This window comes from Corvus moneduloides, chromosome 1 (genome assembly GCF_009650955.1).
Source record: "Corvus moneduloides isolate bCorMon1 chromosome 1, bCorMon1.pri, whole genome shotgun sequence".
Lineage (NCBI taxonomy): Eukaryota > Metazoa > Chordata > Aves > Passeriformes > Corvidae > Corvus > Corvus moneduloides.
Window position 1 is genome coordinate 20,723,743 of NC_045476.1, and position 23,787 is coordinate 20,747,529.

At 40.8% G+C, this 23,787-nt stretch overlaps 1 protein-coding gene across 1 annotated transcript in view; it reads left to right on the forward strand.

The window, feature by feature from the left end:
* The first annotated feature begins 347 nt into the window (after positions 1-347).
* Positions 348-23,787, forward strand: part of PIP4K2A (phosphatidylinositol-5-phosphate 4-kinase type 2 alpha) — a 113,489-nt gene continuing 90,049 nt past the window's right edge. Inside the window, exon 1 of the mRNA XM_032101360.1 lies at positions 348-682. Within this exon, the coding sequence (XP_031957251.1) occupies positions 542-682 (141 nt within the window). The 5' untranslated portion in view covers positions 348-541. The remainder of the gene's footprint in view (positions 683-23,787) is intronic.

The window sequence follows — 23,787 nt, forward strand, 5'->3', positions numbered from 1 at the left end:
GCATGAAGTTACGGTGTGAGGGACTAGCTAGCTAAAGACTAGGGCGACGACAGGCCTGGTTTCCCAGAGAACTGGAGATGGGTGTGAGGAGCGGACGGCAGCGGACGAGAACCACCACCTCCCCCGGGCGGCACTGAGCCGCAACCCATCTCCGCAGGCCGCTCTCCCTGAAGGGAGGGAGGCGCGGGCGGCCCCACTCCCTCACCGCCCGCGGCCGCGCAGGCGCCGCGCGCGGGGAACATGCGCAGTGGGGCGGCAGAGCCGACGCTCCGCGGCTCCCGCGGGGGCGGGGCGGGCGCGCTGTGCGTGGCGGGCGGGCGGCGGCCGCTCCCCGCGGGGGGGGCGGGGCGGGGCCGCCGCGCCGAGCGGGGCCATTTCAGCCGCCAGGCCGGGATGCGTTCGGCGTGCCGTGGCTGCCGGCCCGCTGACCGCCTGCCCGCGGGGCTGCGGCGCTGATCGCCGACCGCCCCTGTCCTTCGGTCCTGCCCGCCCGCCGCTCTGCCCCACACCAGCCCCTTCCACCTCTGCCGCCGGCAGCGCCATGGCGGCCCCCAGCAGCATCGTGCCCGTCATGGCGAGTAAAACCAAGACCAAGAAAAAGCACTTCGTGGCGCAAAAAGTGAAGTTGTTCCGGGCTAGCGACCCGCTGCTCAGCGTCCTCATGTGGGGGGTCAACCACTCGGTAAGCGCCGCGGTTCGACGCACACAAGACCGCCCGCCTCGCTGGGGCATCGCACCCGGGGGCTCTAGGGGCACGGGCGGCACCGCGGCAGGCACGTGCCGCCAGGAGCCCCCCGCCGGCTGCCGCCTCTCGCCACGGCGGGGCCGGAGCGCCTTACCGAGTGCGGCGGGGAGCGGCTGCAGTGCCCTGCCCGGGCGCGGGTGATGCGCGGGGCCGTGCCGAGTGCCTGCGGTAGCCCGTGTCCGCCCTTTCGCCCCGCGGTTCCGCTCGGTGGCAGCGAGCGGGAGGGGACGGTGCTGTGAGCGGAGCCCGAGCAGCTCCGCTCCTGCCGCCGGCCGCGCGCGGGCGGCGCATGGATGTGCTGTAGTTGGGAAAAATCCCGGTTATCGATGGGAACTGGCCAAGTTCGTCCAGTGTCCGTGCAGTTTGTTTCGGCAAGTGTCCGCTGCTCTGGTGTGCGCGGGGGAGGGGAGGAGGAAGGGCTTGGTGTGGTAAGGCGGCAGAACTGCACCATTTGCGAAGTGCTCCATCACCCTGCGGGGACGGGCGGCCCGGGCTCCGGGAGAACCCCCGGCCGGGCGCTGGTCTGCGTTAAAATTAGGAGCCTGGTAAAGATGTCACATGGTTTGAGCATTATGAGGCTCAGGTCGCAGCTTTGCATCTTTAAATAGCCACCGTGGCAGGTTAAAAGTGTAGAGCCCAAAGATCGCCAAAAATCGGGTATCAGGGCAGTTGAGCAAAAAACGTATTCCCTTCTGCTGGCGGAGCGAAGCCTGTACGCCTGTGTCGGGTTTGCACGGGTTACATCTGCTGCTGTGTAACGAGCCTGTAAGAAAGTCAATGTGCAATTTGAGATTAGACTACAAATTTTGTAACAGCCACATGAAACCGGCAGAGCAGCCTATAGTATTAACTCGCTGCTCCTTTTGTTTCCTACACATCCATATCTCATGAGGTTTTTTCCCTCTGTGGATGTTTCAGTGGTTTTTGCCCAAAGCCTGGAGTCTGTACATCAAGACTGAGCTCTGTTAGAGCTGTGTTGAACAGGACAGTACCTGAAGTGAGGATCACGGGGAATTGCTTGGGCTGTACATACAAGACAGAGGAGAAGCTCCAGTGAAGTTGAGTAGTCTGCTTAAGGTAGCTCTGTGAGCCGTAGGAAATGATAACAAAAGATTTCAAGTTTTCTGTAGGTCAGTTGTGAGCAGTGACATCCTATGTCATGAACTGATAAGACAGTAGTTGTTTATCTACAAAGCAGGAATATCTTTAATTGTCGATATTATATATATAATATAATGTATTTATAATATATAAAAATGATATTCTGTTTGCCTGAATTGGGCATAAATACACAAATTTCTTTTGCTCCTTCTTTAGTGGCTAGTGTTATTCATAGAAAAATTCCCAAACAGGCCTCTTTAATGAAAGCAAGCAAGCTGGTAATTGCAGGGTGAGTGACTTGTACTGAATGGCAGCATGTGCTAGCTGTTCACTGTCTCCCTGAGGACAGAGGAAGATCACTGATGAAAACAGAGATCTTCCTGTTGCAACGGCTCATTGCTATGTGAGTTCACACTGGAAATACCATTACTTCTAGAGGAAAGACCTCTTCAGTACAAATAATAACCAAGTAAATAGTGACAAACACAACACTGTATGTGATCACCATCCTGCAAACCATCTGCTGTAGTGTGCATAGCTGTTCCCACTAGAAAATGTAATAAAGTGTGTTGGTTCGTGCGCAGAAGATTCAAAATTGTGAACTGAAATCCTTTCATTGGAGAGGCTTGAAAAACAATGCCAGCAACGCAACAGGCTCGGAGAAAAGAGGCTTCGTTTTCACATGAAGGAGATGGTTGTAGGTGTGAATATCTGTTGTGTTCTGTAGATAGCATTCCATTTCCTTACCCCATGCAAAATGTGGTGATGAGTAATGCTTGGAGGCCCTGTGGAAGCGAAATCCCTCTGAATGAGAGAGCATGGAAAAAAAAGTGAATTTGATACATTCAAATTAAACATCTTTTCTTGGCCAAAAGGCAGCATTGAAGTGTTGCAGGCTCCTCTGTTAGATGCCTTTCCTGTCATTTTGTACTGCTTCATGTGGCACTGTCCAGCAAATGAAAATAAGTGTGCAGCATGGTTTAACTCTGTTATCACAAATAAGAGTTTCTCATGGGAGAAATACAAACAGTGTGTGGATTAATTAGGAACAGGAATTAAGGATCCTTAGGTTTCTCAGCAGAATAAACAGAAATCTATAAGCAAAGGCTAGACTAGGAACTGAGCATAGACCATAGTTCATGATGATACTAATTAAACTTAGAACATAGTAATCATCTGAAAAATTGTATTTAAGACTACCTGCAGTGCCTATCTATTAATGAGACAATAGAAGTCTCTGAGTCTTACGGTCTTGGGGAATATGTATATATCGAAACAGTGACGTGAGATGCAGTTCCTACATTTCTGACACTGCTGCATGTTTTGGAAAGAAACACTTAGTGAATATATGAAGGAAAAAGATTATTTTTCTGTGGGTTTATTAACTTTTTAATCTCAGGACTATATTTGGTTGTTGAGTTTTGGAGGATTTTCAGAGTTTGAAATTAAATGTGTGAAGAAGTTAAGGAAAAATATAAAAACTGTTCTCTTAACTCTCCTGTCCTAGGAGACAACATGAGTCTAAAGGGAAAACTTGAACATTGGTGCCACAAAGCTGAGGGCTGACAGCAGAGGTGTGAATACTTAATGAGGGAAAAAATTTACAGAGGCATGTCTGTTACCCGAGGTCCTTATCAATTACCTCCCCCCCCCCCCCCCCGCCCCATTCAGGAAACTGTAAGCAACTCTCAGTTGCTGTTTACATAGAAGTAGAGAGATACCTAATGCAAAATCCTGCTTGGTAATGCAGTCAAATTCAGTAATATTTTCAAAGGGCATGTGAGAGGAAAACATGTGAACATTGCCCAAATGTCTTACAAAGCAAGAAAAAATGTGTTCGCATTCAGAGCCATAAATTCACTTCTCAGTGTTCTGACATATGCTGTGGAATGAAGCTTGCTGCTAACTGAAAGGAAAAGCAACTGTGTCCCATTTTGTAGATCTGATTATAATACTGATGACTTGTAGCAGCAAAGACTAATTGTCAGTGCTTGGATCTCGCAGGCATCTGCATCATTAGCAGTTGATTTTATCTCAGTCTTTTACCCTGTGTCAAAGATAATCTGGCTGTGCTACTGAAATAAATATTTAAACTCAGTGGTTAGTATGACTTAAAGCTATATTTTCAACAACCTAATGTAATTGTATTTCATTTACAACTGATGTGGTAAATAACACCCCTCTCTTACCTTTGTATTGTCACTGCTGCTGGATTTCCAATAACCGTAGGAAGGAGGAGAGGGAAGGAAGGTGGCTGGATGTAACTTGTTGCCTAGTGCTTTTGGAAGTAATTCTTCCATCCTTATTTCCTGTGCCTAAAAATGAAAGCCACAGATTCTGTGTTTTCTGCATCCTATGATAATCATCCCAGGCACAATGATGGTGCGTGTGCAATTAGAATTGGTTGCCTGCTTCTGTTAGGAGCTTGTTAGGAAAGCTGGGAATTTGTAGGTTTAGGCCCTTCAAAACATCACCCTGAAAGATGGCAGAAAACTAATACAAGTGGGATTTTTTGTAACTGGTTTTGAGATAAAGAACAGACTGCTGGAGAGCTTGCCTACTGTGTCAACCATTAACTTAAATGTATTTAGTAGAAGAGCATGAATGCCTAATGAAGTTATTGAGCATACTGTACAAGTTAAAAAAAAAAAAAAAAGTCAACCAAAAACAAACAGCCCCCCCCACCCCAGCCCCTGGAATCTGTAATCGCCATCTGTTTCTTGGAAGATTACAAGAGGATCCAAAAATTTAACAGTGCCTGACTTCTCACTAGCACTTGCTGCCTAATAAGCAAGCAGAGCAACAAGAATACATGGATAAAATTACTTCTCCCCAGCATTTTGAGGAGTACATCAGAAAGAGTGTACTTTCTGTGTCTAGAGAATTCAACATGTAATAAACTCCATGACCTTCTTCAACTGCTCACATGAGGCGCTGTGAGCTTGATGCTACTGTTGCACTCTCACTTGTAATCTTGCTTGATCTTTTTAACAGAAGTGGAGCAACACCAGGACAGAATAATGAAGAGAGGTGTGGGACTCCTATCTATCAGTGTACCTCCTGGATTCCTTCATCTTTAGAGTTAGAAACTGGGTGGGGGGGGGGGGGAGGGGGAGGAGAGGAGCATGACAAGTAAATGCATCTTTCCTCCCATCTCATGCAGTAAGGTATGTTTGATCACATTAAGAATGCTTCTGTATCTGCAGAAAGCTACAAAGTGTCTGTTCTAGTCAGTTTTCAGTTTGGGGTTTTTTTTTTTAGCTAGTATGCTGATCTTTTCTGTTACAAACTTTTATCCAGACCAATACACAAGTAGTTCACTTATTAATGGCTGTCCTTATGTTTTAACATGTCAATGGAGAGCTTGTTAGGTAAAGTGGAAACTCTTGGTTGTGGCATAGATGACTTCGTAGTCCTGACTTACCTAGCATCTCTCCTAAGAACTTTCTAGCCTGAAACATTGTAAATGTAGGAAAATTATACTGAAAAATGTTATCGAATTGTTCCACAGAAAGATGAAACCTAAATAATTGAAAACTAGGTTATGCCCTTTGGAATAAAAACTACATGTTTATGATTAGTTTTCATTAAACAAAGGGTGAGATCAGTTGATGAAAACAAGCCCACAGCACTTAGTACTGATGGTATGCCTTCATAAGTTAGAGGAGTTGGTAACTTCTGTGTCCATATTTTTAATACAGTCTTAAATGATGGTGTGACTGGTGGCACCCTGAGGATATGGGACCATAATGTTGACTCATGGCTCTGGCTGTCAGCACAACAGGTTGGTTGGAAACTGTCTTGGGGTGGAGAGGGCTGCTTGTCACTTGACAGCTGTGTTCTTACTATTTGTATTTAATGCAGGACATCGCTGCTGCAGCTGTGTTATAAGTGGCTTTTCAAAACTAAGGCTAAGTAAAACTAAAGGTACTAATCAGGATTTTAAACAGTGAGCTTGGAAAATAAGAACATCTTATGAATTGTTTAATGTTGGACTGTGGGAGAAGGCTCTTTCTAAGAAGCCGGAAGAAACAATGTATTAAAAAGCATTGATTACATTAGAGCAGATAATAAAGCAATTAAAACTATTTTAAAAGTCAGTTGGGCACTCAGCCCAGATGTTTGCATATAGAAGGAAGCAGAACAGGAAGAGCAATTTATTGAAAACTTGGTTCTTTTTTGGGTGTCAAGCTCTGTGTACTGCAGAAATTAATTTGATACTGCTTTTGCAACTTAGTGGATGGACTAGTAAAAATTAAAAATTGTAAATATTATGGTTAGGTTAAGGGTTGTAAACATGCCTCCATGAAATACAAATGGGAGTGATATTTCATGTCCTTCTGTAAACTATTGAAAGGGACACATACAATAGCTTCTGTTAGAGATGAGAGTGGAGGAGCTATGAAAGAGCTCTGACAGCAGTTTCAAAATTGCTTTCTGTAGTTTCTCCCAATCTACAAGATAAGGTGCTGCAAAGGCTAGGATCATTTTTTTTCCCTGTGGGTTTTTGAAACTGAATTTCATTAACCCCAGCAGAGAGGGCTGGACAATGTTCTGTGAAGCAAATAGGCAGCGTGAATTTGTTTTGCTGGTTCAATTTAGTTGTCTTATTTGAGTATCCTGCACCAGATGCCTTAAGAGTCTCTAGGGTATTATTTTTGAATTCCTTGCTCATTAAAGCAGACACTTGCATTATGCCCATTGGCCAGGGCCCGGTAGATGTTTATTTTCCTTCTGTAGTTTCATGGTGGCAAACTTTATTTACAATAACTGACTCACTCCATTTCTCAGTTCCTGCTCTACAGTCCTGTTTTCCGTTCTTCCTTGAAAACATCTTGTGCCTTAGGGATCCATACACTAGCTGTACATTGTGCAACCTCATGACAACTTTCGCGTAAGGTGAAACTAGTCATTATTTACAGCTCTCCAGTGTAATCTTGCCAAAACTAAGCACTCGGGAGTTGTAGTCATTTTGGCTTAGGGATATCTTGACTTATTGAGAGGTTAGTCATCTTGGTTGTTAACTATGAGGTTTTAAAGGTTTGAAAGTAGTACATATTCATATTCCAGTATGAACTCATTATTTTATGTTTACTTCCAAGGCATATTTCCGTGTGTTTCCATTTCTTTTACGTGGTAGTTACTATACAAATGTCTAACACAAGTTCTGGTTTCTCTTCTTCATTTTTACTGTTGGTAAACCATGTGTTTGCACTTAGCAAAATAGTTGAAGCAGTCCAAGAAATTGCTGCCTTGCTATGGGATGGTAATGGCAAACCTTGTTAGTTTTCATAGTCTGCATCCTGGTACGTGGTGAAATGGGTTAGCTTTGAATTGTTGAGATGGTGACTTCTTGCATGCGGTTTGCTACGTGATCATCTGTCTTATGATCTTCCTGTAAAGTCTGGGTTGTTCTATAATAAGTTAATCAGTTTTGTGTTGAGAGATTGCTTAATAAGGGTGTTGTGAAAATTGTTTGAAGTAGCTGAATGCTGTAGTGATGGATCTCAAACTGAAAAGAAAACATTAGCTTTATCTTCAAAGGATGGGGTTGAATAGTTTGCAGTAGAAGTACCTAATGACCATACATCTTCTAGAGTACTTGATTTTCCTCAGGCTTGGTGAACAGCTACCTTGTGTGCTGAGGCAAGGTAATTAGTCTAGTCTAACTCTTTTGTGTGCATTGTAAGCTCCCAAGGCAATCCTAATATTCACAGCTGTGAATATATGCATGATCCTTTTAGATTGTAAGACAAAACTGAAAAAATCACATTGCCTTATGTGCCATTATTGAAAGCCTGTGGAGCTCCTTGGTGAGACTGAGACTTGCAGAACCACCTTTCAGCTGCTTGAGCTAACTGTCTTTAGTCTTTTACTTTTCCTCATCTCACTCCTTATGTCTTAGTCATATGCTGTCACACAACTCTGCTATACCTGTGTTTGCATTTTATCAATCAAGTCTCTGCCATTCCAGTCTTCCTGGTTAACAAGTTCAGCCATATCTGTTTTCCCTATCAGTTATTACTCAGCTCCAAAGTAATAATTCAATAAAAGTAATGCATTTTGAGGAGTTTTTCAGATGGACCATAATTAATTGAAGTTCATGGCCCAGCTATGCAAACAGCTGTGCCAGCAGAAAGAATGTGGAGTTGATGCAAAAACAGAAGAGATAGAGGAAAATAACTTCTTTGTAAGGAAGTGCCAGTTTAAGCTAGCGTAGGATTAGACAAACTACAGCCTCCATAGTACTGAAGCCTATTAAAGCTGGGGCTGCTGGTTTCCATTCTCTGGTAGTGCTCTCTGGTAGTGCTCTGATCCTGTGGCAAGTTCATTTGGGGAGATATGCTAACAGAAAAACGGGTGCTGAAAAGTGAATGGGCTAGGGGTTGTATACTGCAAAAGGCCATATTCATAAGTGTCAGTCCCAGCTTAAAAGAGGAACTGCAAACACTGCAGGGAGCATAAAGGGAAGAGTCTGATGTACGTGTACTTTAAGGTGATTTTTTAATAGTAGCTTAGGACAGTTGGAGGGACTTGTATAGCTCTAGTGTGGGCTCTGACTGATCTCCTATCTATAGCTCAGTTTCATGTGCAGTGACCTCAAGTTAAACTGTTGTCCACAGTAAAAAAAACCACACTTGAGTAGAGAACTCACTGTGGATTCTGCGCTTTCAATGAGGAGACCTTTCTCAACTATTTTAGCCTCTTGAAATAGTTGTGTATTTTGAAAAAGACAGAAGTGTCTATATTGTACCCATTGGTTTCTGGTCATCTCTACATCTTGGTTTTTAGAACCATCTGACTTCATAACTTGCATGTCCAGAGACTAGATGTCTTCAGAAAAGTAGTAATGGTTTCGTAGGGGCTGGAGTTTTTGAGGTTTCTTTTAGAGCTAAATGCTAACATCTGGCAGAACTTCTGAACAATATCAATTCTTGAAAATCCTGCCTTAAATAATCTCTTGCAGGCTATCAAGTATGTGGCTGTAGCAGTCACTGACTTTTTGGGGTTTTTTTTGGAGGGGGGGAAGAGAGGAAAATACCCAACTTGGTTAGCCTAAGATGAGTTAAAAGAAAGCGGCTTATTAATAGTTTTACTATACTGAACTGAAATTGAGAAATATCTGATTAGCTTGTGGTGCCAAGCCTCAATAATCATGTTGCCCACTGTTTTGTAGACCTTTGCTAGATCATGTGGGTACCAAAAGTGTTTTTGGTACAGCAGGCTATGATGTCAGTGCTGCTGGCTGTACTTTTTATTTATTCGGTATGCTTCTTTTCTCTCTCAGAAATATAAGTTTTCTGTAGTTAGTGTTTATTGGTGTTATGGTGTGGTGTGGCCCTTTTGGGTTGGGTTCTGGGTGATTATAACAAAACTTTCTAGAGGAGCTAAGAGAGAAATACTTGTTAAAATTTGTGGTTGCTGAGCCCTTTACAATGTGCAAATCTCATGTATTACGGTTTCCTGGAGCTGAGCAAAAGTCAGAAGATTGACATAATGAAAGCAAGGTTGCTAATCTCTGAGCTTCCCACTTTGGTCTTTCTGACTTTTTGTATTTTGAGCTGAATATAGGGCTAGTTTTGGGAGACCAAGTTGCAAAATACCAAAAATTGAGAAAACAGTTGAGTTGAGGAATGGGATATCTATTTTTACTTCTGGAAGAGGAAGGACGTATCAGCACATGCTGTCTCAGCTGGCTATTCAAAAGAGCTGGTTGTCTCTCTGGGAAGGACAGCAGTCTCAGACAAGCTGACTTTACTGGAAAGTCCGTACCAAACCGTCTCAGTCACTGCAAACTTGCAGGTAGAGGACTCAGAAATGACTCACTCAGACTGAAATGCAGTGTCAGATGCTCAACACCAACTTCCTGTGCAGTGCCTTGGGGTTGATGCAAATTAGGGTCTCCCTGCTGCTCTCAGTGTGTGTTCCCCCCTGCCCTCAGCAGCAGAGGAGAATTGAAAAGAAGTTTTCTTGTTTAATAATTCTTTTCGGTCTTAAGCAGAATTGTCAGATTAGTGTGCTTCCAGTCTGACTCATGATTCACTTTGCAGTGTGTGGTATGTTAACCAGCCTTATCCTATGATTACACAGTGGACAGGACCAAACAAGAAAAGGTTTCTGGATATTTGTCAGGCTCAGAGAAGACAGGTGGTAAAAGTCATTTACAGAAACAAAACCTTAATGCTTGTTAACAAACCCACATACCTACTTGCAGGCAAAAAGCACTGCAGCCACTGATTCTGGAACCTCTTGCCCATTCTGTTCCTGATACAGCAGCTTTACCAGCTGTTATTTTGGGCTTCAGCTGATTCAACAATGCTGCTTTCTCTTTCTACCTACAGCTGCAGGCAGTTGTGGCTGGTTATTTCATTTGAGTGAGCAATGTCCTTCAGGCTATGTTGGCTCAGGGATGTTAATAGGGTTCAGATGTCTCTGAGCTCACAGAATCCCAAACCCCTTGTCCCTCCTCTACTTGTTCTGTTGCAGTACATCAAAGCAAAACGGTATAGAAATATTGAGTATCTTGAGTATTGCTAGTGCACTATGCCTTTTTCTTGGTGTGACTGTGGTGGATTTCTCTTCCTTCTCCACAATCTCTCCCACCTTTTGAGGTTATTTTCCCCATGTTACAACAGTTACCTGGGGTTGGTATTGGTGCTTTTAGTCCACTTTACAAGCTAATTACTCTTCAGATGGTTTTTTTTGTACTTGTTGAATCTTTCAGAGAAGTATATTGCAACTTTCTCCTTGGAAGATGTCATTCAATAGAATATTTTTAATATTCCTGTCTTGTTTAGGAAATCTCCCAGACTTTCATACTTAAGTCAAGTTTTTCATTTTCCTGTGAATGACTTGCTGAGGTTCCTGGCTGAATGTGACTGACTTCACAATTAAAGGTTAAGCACCTAAGAAGTTACTGGAAGAGCCTGAAAGTAGTGGTTGCTCCTGCATAATGTGCTGGTCACCTGAAAGCTGAAGATTCATTGGGTTCTGATGGGTGATGACTCCTTTACAATGGGCTGCTTCTTGCTAACTACTCTGGAGCAATGTGTCTGAGGTCTTCTTTACCCCATTATAAATGCCCTTCAAAACGTAGAAACTCCTTCCTGAAAAGCCACGTTTCTGTTTTACAGTAGAATGTACGTAATGATAGGTAGTTTGGAGGGTGTCTGTATTGCTGAAGTTGCTAAGCCATCCTTATAGTATTTGATGTGTAAAAATGCTTGTTTTATCCATGTGCCTTAAGACTTACTAGGGTCATGAAAACATTCTTCTTGTTTGATTTTGTCACAAGATAGCATACTGTTCTTGTGGCAGTGCAATGCTGAAAAGTTCAGAAATGAAAAACAGATGAGGGATATAGAGATATGTCTAGCTGGCAGACAGTAATTCAGTCACTGAAGTTGCTGTTGCTATGTGCATATGATTATCTCAATAGCAAGGCTAAAATTCACTTTAAAACTGCATTCATTGCTTAAGAGATCCTGTGGGTTTTTTTATTTACAAGGTGACATTGATATATTTTAATGTACTACTTTATGTAGTTGAGTTGGCAAAGATGTCAGCTGAAACCTGGACACAAGGGCATAGACATCCTTGTATTCAGATGGTGGAAAGTAACACCTGAAGTAACCTACTTGCTTTTGTTTGTATTGCCATGGGACCCCTTTTGAATTGAAGACATCATCCAGGAGATCCGTGTCACATATAAGCAGGTAACTGAGATTTCAGGACTGCTTGTTCTTCAGTCAGACTTGTATTCTGACCAATAGTGGCCTTTTGATAAGCAAAACTGAAAGGAATCTGGATCATCTGCATCTCGCTGGTAGTCTTGAAAAATATATAGCCTATTCCTCAAAAAAATAAAAGTAATAAAAGAGTGGGGGAGTTTGAAATGTTCTGCGAACATTGGACTTGCTGGTCAAAGGCTTTGAAAAGAGTTAATTTGGGACACACTAATTTCTGACATGGAAAGCACTGTATTTAAAAAATAAAAAACCTAGGCCCTTCATTAAAGGAAGAACACAGATTTTGTTGTGTGGAGTTCTCAACATGAAGTTGTATAGCTACTCATAAAGACAAGTAGTTTTACTGCAAATGTTTCCCTGATTTTCTTCACCTGCTATTGCAAACAAACTCAAATAGTGGTGCAAGCTGGCGTGGATCATTTGGATGATGAAGTTTAATACTATTGCTTCAAGTAGGTGGAAGAAGCACCCGAGAGCCAAGATAGTAAAGCATGGTCCTTGAGCTACATTTTCTCTGCAACTTACCATTGCTTCCCTAGCTGGCAAGTCTGAGCTCAGAATTAGTTTGTCAGATTCATGCTTGCTGCTTTTCCCCTTGACTTGAATATAAGTTTTTCACAGAAGTTGCTGTGTAACCTCCCATGCTAGGCAGCTCTGCTGAGGGATGCAAGTACACAGCTTTCTGGGTACTATGGAGTGTATCTGGAGCTTGGCTCCATGCTTTTGATGCATCCTGATTTTCTGTACTGTGCAATATGGACTGATAGTAATTGTTTGGGAAGTAGTGTTTTTCTCTCTCCTCAAGTCATTAATATGTCAAATACTTGAAATATTATTCTGTGAGCTGTAACCATATAGGGTACTTAGTTTATGGAAATTATCTCTCAGTTGTTGAAGTTTTAGTCCAGGAATGCTAAAGTTTGTTACAGCATAGTTGTTGATGTAGTTATGCCATACATCAATCTCTCTACAATTTGTGCTAGACTTCTTAACCGCTCTTTGAAAAACATGCAGTTTTTCTAAGTTTTATTTAAGTTTTCAGATATATCTAGCGTCTCAGAGCTTGAGGTGGGGTGGACAAAAGGGGTGAGACAAACCAGCAGTGAAAATGCTCAGCTTTTGGACTCCTTGAACATAAAATAAACAGTGTGCAGTGAGTCACAGCACTGTCACTTCATAACTGAGGGGAGCTTGCAAGTTTTAAAATTTTTTTAAATGAACTATCCAAAGGATTGGTATTGTTGAATTTTACTGTATCTTCCAGGACAGATAAGCTGATTTCCTGCTTAATTAACTTACTGCTTTCTGAAGTGTTTTCTAAAGCCTTGAGATCCTGTGCATTTACATGTATTTGCATAAGTAATGCACAAGGGAAAGTGCTCAGGAGTATCTGACTGGGGCTTCTGGTGGAGTTGGCAGCGCTCACTGTTGCACAAGGTACCTGTTTCACAGCTCCCCCAGTGAGCAGACAGCTTTGCAGCCACCTTGGAGGGGCGTGGTAAATGGAACAGTGATAGAAGTGCAGTCAAACAAATCCAGCCTGCAGCTCTGCTTTTGGGCCAGTCAAGCTGGCACAGGTCATGGATGCTGAAATCTGCTCTTAAAGCATCCAGGGTGACTGATTAGAGAGAGGTGCCCATGCTGTGGATGTCTGAAGTTTTGGAATGATAACTGCCACCAAAAATTTGAATGAAATAAAAAATAGCGCAAGATTACTCCAAATCTGAGTTAAGCTAACCATCAATGGAAACTCCACAACATTGTTAGTCATCTTCAGTTATCCAGGCCATGACTGCAAAATTGTTGCACGACTATTGTAAATATAAAATATATCCTATGTGAGTATAAACATCTTCTACCTAAGTGACACTTTCCTTGTCACTTAGCTCCAGCAGTATGAAACCAAAGACATTTAATCTTGTTAATTTTCCATGGTGGTTTACTAATGAACTATTTAAATTATTTATTGGTTTCCCCCCCTTCCAAGGTGTACTTAAGGTCAGGAAGTATGAAATAACTTAACCTGACACCAGTAATACGGCACTGTAATGCCTTCACTCCTAAAGATTTCCAAGGATCTAAAGCTGGCATTGCACCTTCACACTCCACAGGTGGAAGGGGAAGGGTGTTTTGCAGACTAGAGGGGAATTTTCTTTGGGGGATTACGTGGTTTTCGGTTGTGTTTTTCTGATTTCTGGCCAAGTTGTTAAATATAAAAGCATGGCTTCATTGTGAGTGTGGGCCTCCCTAAAACCTGTCCTTTCCACAGGTGAGCCCAGCTGCCAGCAGTGTGTGTGTGTCTCTGGTCAGCCAGGTCGGCTGCTTGCCTGCTGAAAACTAACCCAGTGTGAAGGCAGGCAGGGAGGAGCAGAAGGGACAGGAATGGGATGCCAGCACTGCTGGGAGCAGTGGGCAAGAGAGAGTGCTGGGAGTTGAGCTGTTTGATGCCTTGCTGCAGAGGTAAGGCTAAGCCTTGGGCTCTGCCAGCCGTGAAACAGATCCTTTTTGGTATGCTGTTGGTTTCTCTTCCCTGCATGGAGGGTAGTGATTTTGAAACTTGGAAGGTTGTAATGGTGATCCTCAAGAGGAGGAGCAATAGATGAAAAAGTGAAATCTCTCTCAGCTGCTACTTGAAGTTTCTGCTTCTGTAGGTTTTACCAACAGCATTGTCCTAATAAGCGCCTCTATTCTTGAGCTTGTTGTCCTCTAACAAGAGATACCAAGTCTCTTAACACTTAATCAATATTGTACTTTCTATGTCAAGAAAAGAAGCAGTAAAATAGGACAACTCTGATTTTGGCAGTTTAAATATCCGTCTTTTAGGGGAAATGTTTTTAGATGTATATGCAGCAAATTCTAGGCAACTAAAATGTAAGGGAAATGAAGGTATAGTCTCTGGCATGGGATTTTGTAAAAATCCCTTTGGAATACAGATAGTCCATATCCATGGTAGCTTTTGGTATCTTGGAAATGCTTCTGTTTCTCCCAGTGGGAGACATTGACACCAGTTTTAGTCTATAGCTGAACCTAAAAATGTATGTGTTGGACTTAGTCCATCATAGTATTCTGTCTGTAATGTTGTGAGTTTTGTAGTAAGTGATAAGGAAGCTTGAGAAAACTGTTCCCCTGCCTCGTCATCAAGAAATGGGAAAATTATTCTACTTCTTTTGATTAGTCCTCTGATGAGACTCCTTTCTGACATTATATGAGACTATGAAAAGTCTTCTTTACAGAAATTATATCCTTTTCTCCATGCCTAGAGTCTCTTCCCTTCTATTTTTGAATGTACATCACTTATGCCTCCATCGCTGTGTCCCCTTCCAGTCTAGGGTTGTGTCTCTAGTAAATCTTTTCCCCTGAGGGACAATTTATTACTTACTCTGAATAACAATTTTCCAGATAGGTAGTGCTATATTAGCTTGCTTGCATCTGTATGTCTTTAGGGACTCTGACTATATGCTCCTAGTAGGAGTCTTGGAAGGGATAACTTGTGGTTCGTTTTGAGATGTTGCTTCACTTTTACCTCCTTTTAGCAGCAGTTGTTGGTCTTGATTCTATTCTTTCCTTTTTTTCCCCCCCCACTGTTCTAAGTATTGTGCCTTTGGCCAAACTGTTTTCTAGAATGGAGAAAATACTTTTAGGAAATTAAGTATTTAGTTTCTGGCGGGATCTGACAAGTACTGCAGTCAGTGCAAAAGGGACAGGGAGAGCTGCCTGGCAGGATGCAGGAACAATGAGTCTGTCCCATTGTGATAGGAGCAAACTCTTGGCTTTGGTGTCTTGCATCCCTTCAGTCTCATCCTTTCCAGTTTTAACTTCACTCGTGTTGGGTACACTTATAAGACTCTCACAGCAGTGCTACTCTACAAGTATCTTGGGCAAGCAGGTATAGTATTTACATGGGAAAAAAAAGAGAACTGTAATTGAAATTACATATGTTTGTGCAGCCAATGTGCACTACTGTGTGTTTTACATCTAATAGTTAACTGGCTTACTAAAAACGACCTTCAGCATTTACTATTGGTCCAACACGCTGTTTTAATTTGCCTTTTTTCAGAGACTGAGGTCTCCTCTCTCTGCCGCTTCAATAAGAGACATGCTTCAGATTCAAGTGGTTTCTCTCCTGAGTGACCTATTTGTATTTTCTCATGTGGTCTTTCTATTAGGCTATGTCCCAGCAGTATGAATTGCAGCAGAGCAGCAGTGCTACCTGTGGCTTAAGGTACAGGGATAAATAACTCTGATCAAGCCCTTCGCAGCTGTGTCTGTGGCTTTAATAAAAGGAGGCTGAGTTGCTATTGCTTAGTTTATGCTGGCTCTAGTATTTGTCTGATGATCCAGTAAATCAATTCAGCTTGCTAAAAGACCAGAGACTAATCTGGCAAAAAGTCTGTGTTTTGGGCTTTTGTTTTGTTCTTATTTTTGCTGGATTCATGGGCTGAATCAACTTGTTTTCTGATCGAAGGGGTTGTTCACAGAAAGGGGAAAAGGAGGCAGGACTATTCCCACTTGCCAAGTGGCAAATCATGTAATTGAGCTTAGCTGGGAAGCAGAAGGCTGGAAAAACCACAGCCTGAGCTGGTCTTGATGCTGGCTACTGTCTGGGTAGGTCACCAGCTGAGCTCAACAAAAGGCATGTTGAATGCCAGGGGGTGGGAGGCTAGATCTGGCTGACAAGCTGGGTTACTCTGCCATAGCTACATTGGAGAAGGCAATGAGCAAAGTTAGCACTGTAGTGCTGCATCGTATTGTACAGTAGTTTTCTGAGTTTGAAAGAGTTATTCTGACAATGAGTAGTCTTCTGAGTTTGGAAGTTATTCTGACAATGAGTATTTTCCCTTTCTTATGCTGTTAGGCTTCTGTACGTCAAACCTGGTACCTGGTGGTACTTAGATACTTGGACTGATGTGCTTTCAAGAGCAGCTTCCAGTCTGTGTGAGTTGTAATGCACACACTTTGTGCAAATATTCTAGCTCTTCCTTTAATGATGGTAGATCTTGATGTGGGCTTGAGGAATTCAGAGCTGAGTTGACTCCATGTATGACATGTGCATCAAATACTTCCAAAGTATTCTGGACCTGCAGCTGAACCAGTATTGTGCTTTGTGGGGTGTTTTCTGCTTCCCTTTCTACCACTGTTTCTGCAAGAGTTTAGTCATCACTACCTACCTTGATTTTTATCTATTTTTCATAACCTGGATGTTCTGATATCTTACCTGAGTAAAATACTCTATCATATGAAGGTCTCCAGAGAGAATTATGACTGCATGGCAGATGTTCTTGGGAGATATTATACACATCAGATTTCTTGGTATGTGGCAAACTAACTTCTCATTTTGATATTAAAGACTTTCAGGTAGTGTGGTTAGTTTTAACACTTCCTCCTCTTTTCAGGATTCTCTCTACAACACTGTTGTAAGAGCTATGTATTAGTGCATGCCATGACTAATGAGCAGTAGACTTGAATGAAGCTTTTGGGACAAGAATTTTGATGCTTGTCTCTAACATACTAGTAGATAGCTCTGCTAAATGCTTGAAAGGTTTCATTTTTGTCTCAATAGATTAAATTTCGTACTTGAATTAAAATCTTAGATGCTGCTTATGGTTTGTTGATGTTAGGTGTCACTAGTGCCTTTCCTGCAGTTCATTTGTAAAATGTACCAGAGTTGCAATTTAGGTGGCATTAAGTATGTCTGACTGTGTACATCTGTAGCATGCAAGTGTACTGGTGGTGAGGTAGACAGCTACTTTTTATATGTGCCACAAAAGAAAATTGTAAATACAGTACCAAGAGTGGAGAATGGCATATTCTAGTAAATCCTTGTAATTTCAGGGGACTTAAAACACAATCCGTGGTCTTGGCAGATGGCCAAGGACCCAGGCTGCTTCTGGAACTCTTCCAGCTGTTAATGGCGTGTGGGTTCTGATTAAATTTACTGTGGCCACTGAGTCTTGGTCTGCTTGTCTCTTAATGCACGCTTTTCTAACAATTAATATTTAATTTTAAAATCTGTTTTAATACTCAAAAGTGGCTTTACAGTATCCTCATGACATAGATCTCTCCTTTATGTTAAGCACAATAAAGATTGAAACACCAGCACGTGAAAGGCCCTACCATAAAAACTAGCTGTTGTAAAAGCCTTGAAATATTTGTGCTGGCAGCCTTGCAGCCTCCTAAGAAACACTACTGCATTAGTTATGTGAAATCTGTTCTACAGTTGACATAATTAACTGGTTACAAAAAATAAAATCTAATATAGTAGAACTGTGGCATGGTCAATGGGGCCTTTGACAAGACTTCAGGGTGGTAGTTTGGACATGAGCCTGCTGGACTGACTGCTTTTACATTTTAGTATAGCTGAAAATGTTGCAAAGAAATGGAACGGTGGGACAATCCCTTATACTTCCAGATATGTCAGTGAAAGGAAGATCATGTTAAAGTAAGGTGGTTTTAGGATGAGGTTATTCTTTTAATTTGGAAGAAATGGGCAGTTTGTTACACTTCAGACCCCACAGAATAAATATGTAAGAGTTGCTAGGCTCAAGTTCAGTTCTGCAAGAGCACGCCTGTTAAAAGGCTATAAATGCTTTTTACATCAATAACACAAGTAGTTTGAGACAAGGGGAGGAGTAGATTACTGTAACATTTGTGTGAGCACTGGTATGATCCTACAGAGTAGGTGGCTATATATTGGATTAGTTCAGCTCTCTACATAGAAGTATGTTAGAATTTTTTGGTTTTTTACATTATGAGTTTTTCAGGTCAAGGAGTCAATCTAATTGAAGTCAGCAGTAAAAGGTGAGGTAATACTTTTCATGAAAAATATCTTAAACAATTAATGCAAGAACATAATTGTATAAGAGTCTACAAAATGAATGGCTATGCCTCAGTAAAATTCTTTTAGAGAATTGTTGATGAGAAATCTTCAAGTAAGGCTGTATCTGTAAGAGAAATAGAAGTCACCCATCTGAATTGTTTGAGGAACTTTTTAGGTTCTTGAGTAAGTGATTTTTGTTCCTAATTATTAATATATCATACTACTGGGATGTAACTGCAGTGATGTCATATAGATTGGTTTTAGTGTCTTTGAAATGCCTTTTCATACCTTCAGTTTTGTTAAATTCTGTAATATTTGAAATGTTTTAATGTGCCATTACATGTGATATATTATAGAGGTCTATGAATTTTAAGTAATTACTTTCTGGTTATGAAAAATAAAATCTGATTTATTGCTGCATTTCTTTCTCCAGTCTTTTGTTACTTACACTGGTTAGCTTACAAATTGTTGGAAGTGAACAGACTAAGGTTGTTTGTGTAGCAAAAGTTCCTGCTAAAATTCCCAGAGTTTGGTGAGAGTCCAGCAATACTTACTATGTTTCATCTTTAAGCAAGACTCCTTTGTCTTCACTATACTTTTTTTCATGCTGAATAGATGGACCAAGACTCTGTAGTGAAGGGAGGCTATTATGTGCAGGGTTGATTCTTACAAAAATGGGAATGTTTATTGTGCAGAGGAGCTAAAAAAAATTCAATTCTTTTGAGGCTAAGGCTAAATCTAAGGGAGGTGAAACTAGGGAGCTATGTTCTGTCACTCAGTGAAAAAATGTAGTTAAGTGACTTGCTAGTTGCTATGATGTGGTGAGCATTAGATACACCTATTTCAGTGTGTTTTAAAGTAAGTGTTCTACTCTGAAGGAATATTGAATATTTGGAAGTGAAATGTGACTGCCAGTTGGATGTGAAATATGCCAAGTACTAAAATCTTGTTTTAAACACTGAGGTTTTGGAGGCAGACAGAAGAAATAATAATACTGAACTTCCATCTTGTCTTATGGGTGGATCAAGGTCCTGCCTTCACAATCTTGAACTACAAGGTAAACTGTTTTGAAATGCATTAGCCTCATTCTAAACACCATTATTCTGGAAACTGATGAGAACCCATTCTATAGCTAATGTAAATTTAATGTTGTGGTGTAAATTGCAGCTATTCATATCTCTTTTGTATAAGAAGTGATGCACAGTCTGCAGTCTGTGGGTGGGAAAATGAACAAAATTAAATCTGAATGATGCTGTTCAGTCTTTGTAGTTTAGTTCTTACAGCCTTTTAACTGTTGTTGTTCAGCACAAGTTTTGTTTCATGATTTGAATGTAATGTTATCAGTACATAAGAATTATTTATGTGGAAACTTGATTTATTCCAGTGCTGCTATCTTGCAATGAGAGAATAATCTGCTGAACAACTAAAGTTCAGCTACCACTCTGTGTTTTAAGCAAAACAAAAAACAATCTGGCAGACATTTAGGAGAGCCATAAATCTAATTTTATCAAATCCATGCCTCTGTCTTTTGGTTAGGTTTTTTTGGTTTTTTTTTTTTTTGTATTGTCCTCCCTGCCCCTGTTTGGTTTTGGTTTTTTAAGGGTGTTGAAGTCTAACTTGAGTCAATGGAAGTGTCTGCTTGTGTAACATGTACACCACATGTGGTGTGGCCCAGCTGTGGTTATTGCACACTTATTGCTGCACCTCATGGCTTAAAGAAATGGTAGGTGATAACAGACTAATTTGCATTCTTTAAAGGAAGATTTAAGTCATTCCAGTCTTTTGTGCATCATCAAATACGTGTATCAAGGTGCATCTCATTCAAAGAGATGGTATAAAAAATAGGAAAAAAGAACTTCTTAAAAAGAACGTAACCGACAGCTCTTAAAACCTAAATCTCTCAAAGTGACCTGGAGCATAATGAAGGAGGTGGAGATATGACATGGAGATCGATTGTGAAACAGAGTGCCAGTGTGTGCTATCTAGCAGAATTACAGGAGAGCAGAAGAAGCCTGGCTAGCATGGAGACAGCTGCCTTCAAAACGAGCAAACAAAAGAGCAGAAGGAATGTTCAAATGTGTTAAAATTATGAGTCTAGTAATCTTAATGTAGAAACGCAGTGAAAAGTTTGTGGTTAACAAAAGGCATCAATGATGCTTTCTTCTTACAGATCAGAAGAGTTCCACTGCCTGTAGGAATTGCTGATGATGAAGATGTAAACATATGATGAGGATGGAAGCATATATAGTAGATACAGCTTTTTCAGGGAAGTTAAATAACTTGTGTCTTTGTTCAGTGGGGAGGAAACTGGAGATTTCAATTTCTGAACTTTTCTTTGTGAGGGATTCCTCAACTGGTGGCTCTAATGTGATAGAGGCAGGAGAAGAGTTTGTGGATGTAGCTGATAACATTATGAGCAGCAAAGTACAAGGATAGGGTGGTATTAACTCTTGTTCTAAATACTCAAAGTTGAAATAGCAGAATGCTGATGATGTGTAAATTCTTGTATAAATCTGTGTTGCCAGTGCTATAGAGAATGGCAGGTGTGGTGCCAAAATTTGCAGAAGGGAGACTATAGCACTTGTAAGGCTCTGATGCTAATGTCTGACATAGTCCAGTTAGTAGTGTTGTTTATGCAGCTATCCACTACTGTCCTTATAGTCTCTGCCTTCTCTCTTACAGTTAGTGTGACTTTTGTAAGGAAACCTGTCTTCCAACTTTATGGAGGCTGATGGAGGGTCAATAACCATGTGGATAATTGTGATTTAGGTGGCTCTAATTTCTAAGTTAATTTTGAGAGGGTCCCTCACTAGCTAATAAGCCATAGCATAAGAAGAGAAGGTCTTTGTGCTGATAAATAATTCCTTAATTTGTAAAGAAAATAAGGTGGAAGTAAATGTTTGTCTGTATCAGTAAAGAAAGTCACTTCTAGGCAGAACAAATTGCTGTGGGAATCTAAGACTTTGCTAAATTACCTGGAAAAGCCCTGGTGATCAGTGGAGAGGAAAGCTTGCTGCTGATACTAAATTAATTGGGATAGTAAGGGTCTGAAAGCTGAAAAGAACCACAGAAGAAGTCATATGACTGAATTTCTAGTGCTGTCATTTGTCAGGAGAACAGGTAGCTGCATTGAGGAGAACAGCTCGAGCTTTACATATAATGATGGGTGCTAAACGGGCCATAACCATGCAGGAGCAAGGTCTTAGTACTGTTATAATTTAGTAGGTGTCAAACAAGCAATTGTCAGTTACCAGAAGAGGAATACAGGGTAAACTAGAAAAGCTTGCTGTGTTACTGTGTAAATCCAGTTCATATCAGCATTATGAATACTTTGTATGGTCCCCTTCCTGCTAAAAGGTATAGTAGAGCTTAAAGCTCAGTTGAGGGCATGAAGGATGATGAAAAATACGGAACAGCTTTGGTGTAGATAACTTGGCTAAGCATCAAAAGTTGTCAGCGTGGAAAATAGATCTGAATAGAAGGAGATCTGAAGTCTCTAAAGTCATGAGTTAAACTGAGGACTGGGCAGGAAGTGATTTCTGCCTTTTTCCATGAAAGATGTAGAAGTCAGGTTCAAAACCACCAAGTGGTTCTTCGTGCAGCTGATTTGAGACTTTAGAAGATAAAAGCTAACAATCTTTATTTAATCTTAGGGCACAAATCATTGTGATGTACTATAGACTTGATGTCTACATTGCAAGAGAAGAATTGAATTTTAAACTATCAAGGTGATAGATGTCCACTTTGTCAATGACAAGCTATTGTTGCTACTCCAGTTCAAAAAAATGCATATTTTCTATGTTCATTCCTAAACATATTACAGCACAGTAGAAACTGAATTGAATTCTAATGATTTTACTGTAGTGAATTTGAAACCAGTCCAAAAATAATGCTACCTTTGTTTTTAATGTTTCTTTTGCTTACCGTAAAGCTGTTCCTAGCTAATTAGTTGAAGCTTGGTTATGTGTTTCATATTTGTTACTAAAATCTGAATGAAAATACTACTGTTTGAGAAGTGTTGTGATTTGTAGTTGCTTGTATGAGTTTTTGTGGGAACGCTACTCTGACCAAGCTTAATGTTCTCTTCCTCAGTTTAAGCTGTAAGACTTCAGTCAGTTTTGTTAGACACTGTAGAAAAAGCTCATCACTATGGGGAAGGTAGCTGATAAGACCTGTGTTTAGTCTTTGCTTCACTATCTAATCTTGGTGCTTTCTGTTGCACATCTAAATAATTGAAGAGATGACCCTTCTAAAGGGACAGATGGAGGGAAAGCTCTGCTGAAGAGTTTATTATAAGAAGTAAATCTTGCCCTTGTCCTCAACACACCATGTCAGCTAAAATTAAAGATTGCTTTCTTTATTCAAATCATGTAGCTGGCAGCTTGGTTAATTAGTTTTTTTAAACACAGGATTTTTACAGTTGATGAGTTTCAAAACTTCACCTCAATGCTGCACCATCCAGGAGTGGCAGTGCTTGCTTCCAGGACCACTGGCTTCCTTTAGCATGTATGTATTTGTGATGTGTTAGTTTTACTTCATACCATTTTTTGAAAACATAACTAAAATCTGGTCTTGCATGGAGTGATACCATTATTTACTTTGTGTTGAGATATAAGACTGAGCTGTAACTTTAATTTTTCATACAACTTTTAGGAGATGAATAAAGTACAAAATTATGAGAAGTGACCTTTTATCAAAGTCTGAGGTTGCCACTTGTTCTCTTTGAGTCTTAATGAAAAAATGTAATGATGAAGTGAAAAAAGGAGCTACAATGAGTGGTCAGAGGTGAAAACTATGCAATCTCTTTACAGTGTCTAACAAAAACAGTAAAATTGCTTTGATGCTTTTACTTTGGCTTTAACAGGATCTGAGCAGTTACTGAAATGACTTTATGACATAAAACATGAAAGCATTAAAGGAAATCAATTAAGGACTACTTACCTGCTTCTCTACACGATGTGTAGTTAAAGGCTTTCTGTTCAGTGTACTCTCGTTAATGTGAAAGGGGTTTTTTTATTATTCAGATGAATATTTTAATAAAAAGAAGCTTTTGTATGACAACATGGAATTTAAATGCCTTGCATTCATTATGTTCTGGTGGACTTGTAGTTTCTGGATAGTTTGTGATCAAATTCACTTGCCCACTTATTAAGCAGATCTTATGTGCTCTCTAAGACTGTAATTTAAATTGCTTAGACTGAGCTTACAGGAGAAGATTACTTGAAAAATTAGTAATTGATATTGCTGAAAGTTAGACATACTTTGATATAAAACCTCTTAAATCTCGTTGATATGACCATATGCAGTCTCAGCTATAAATAAACTTCTGTGTATTCTCAGCAGCCTGTCAGTCTAATTGCTGTGCCTGAGAGAGG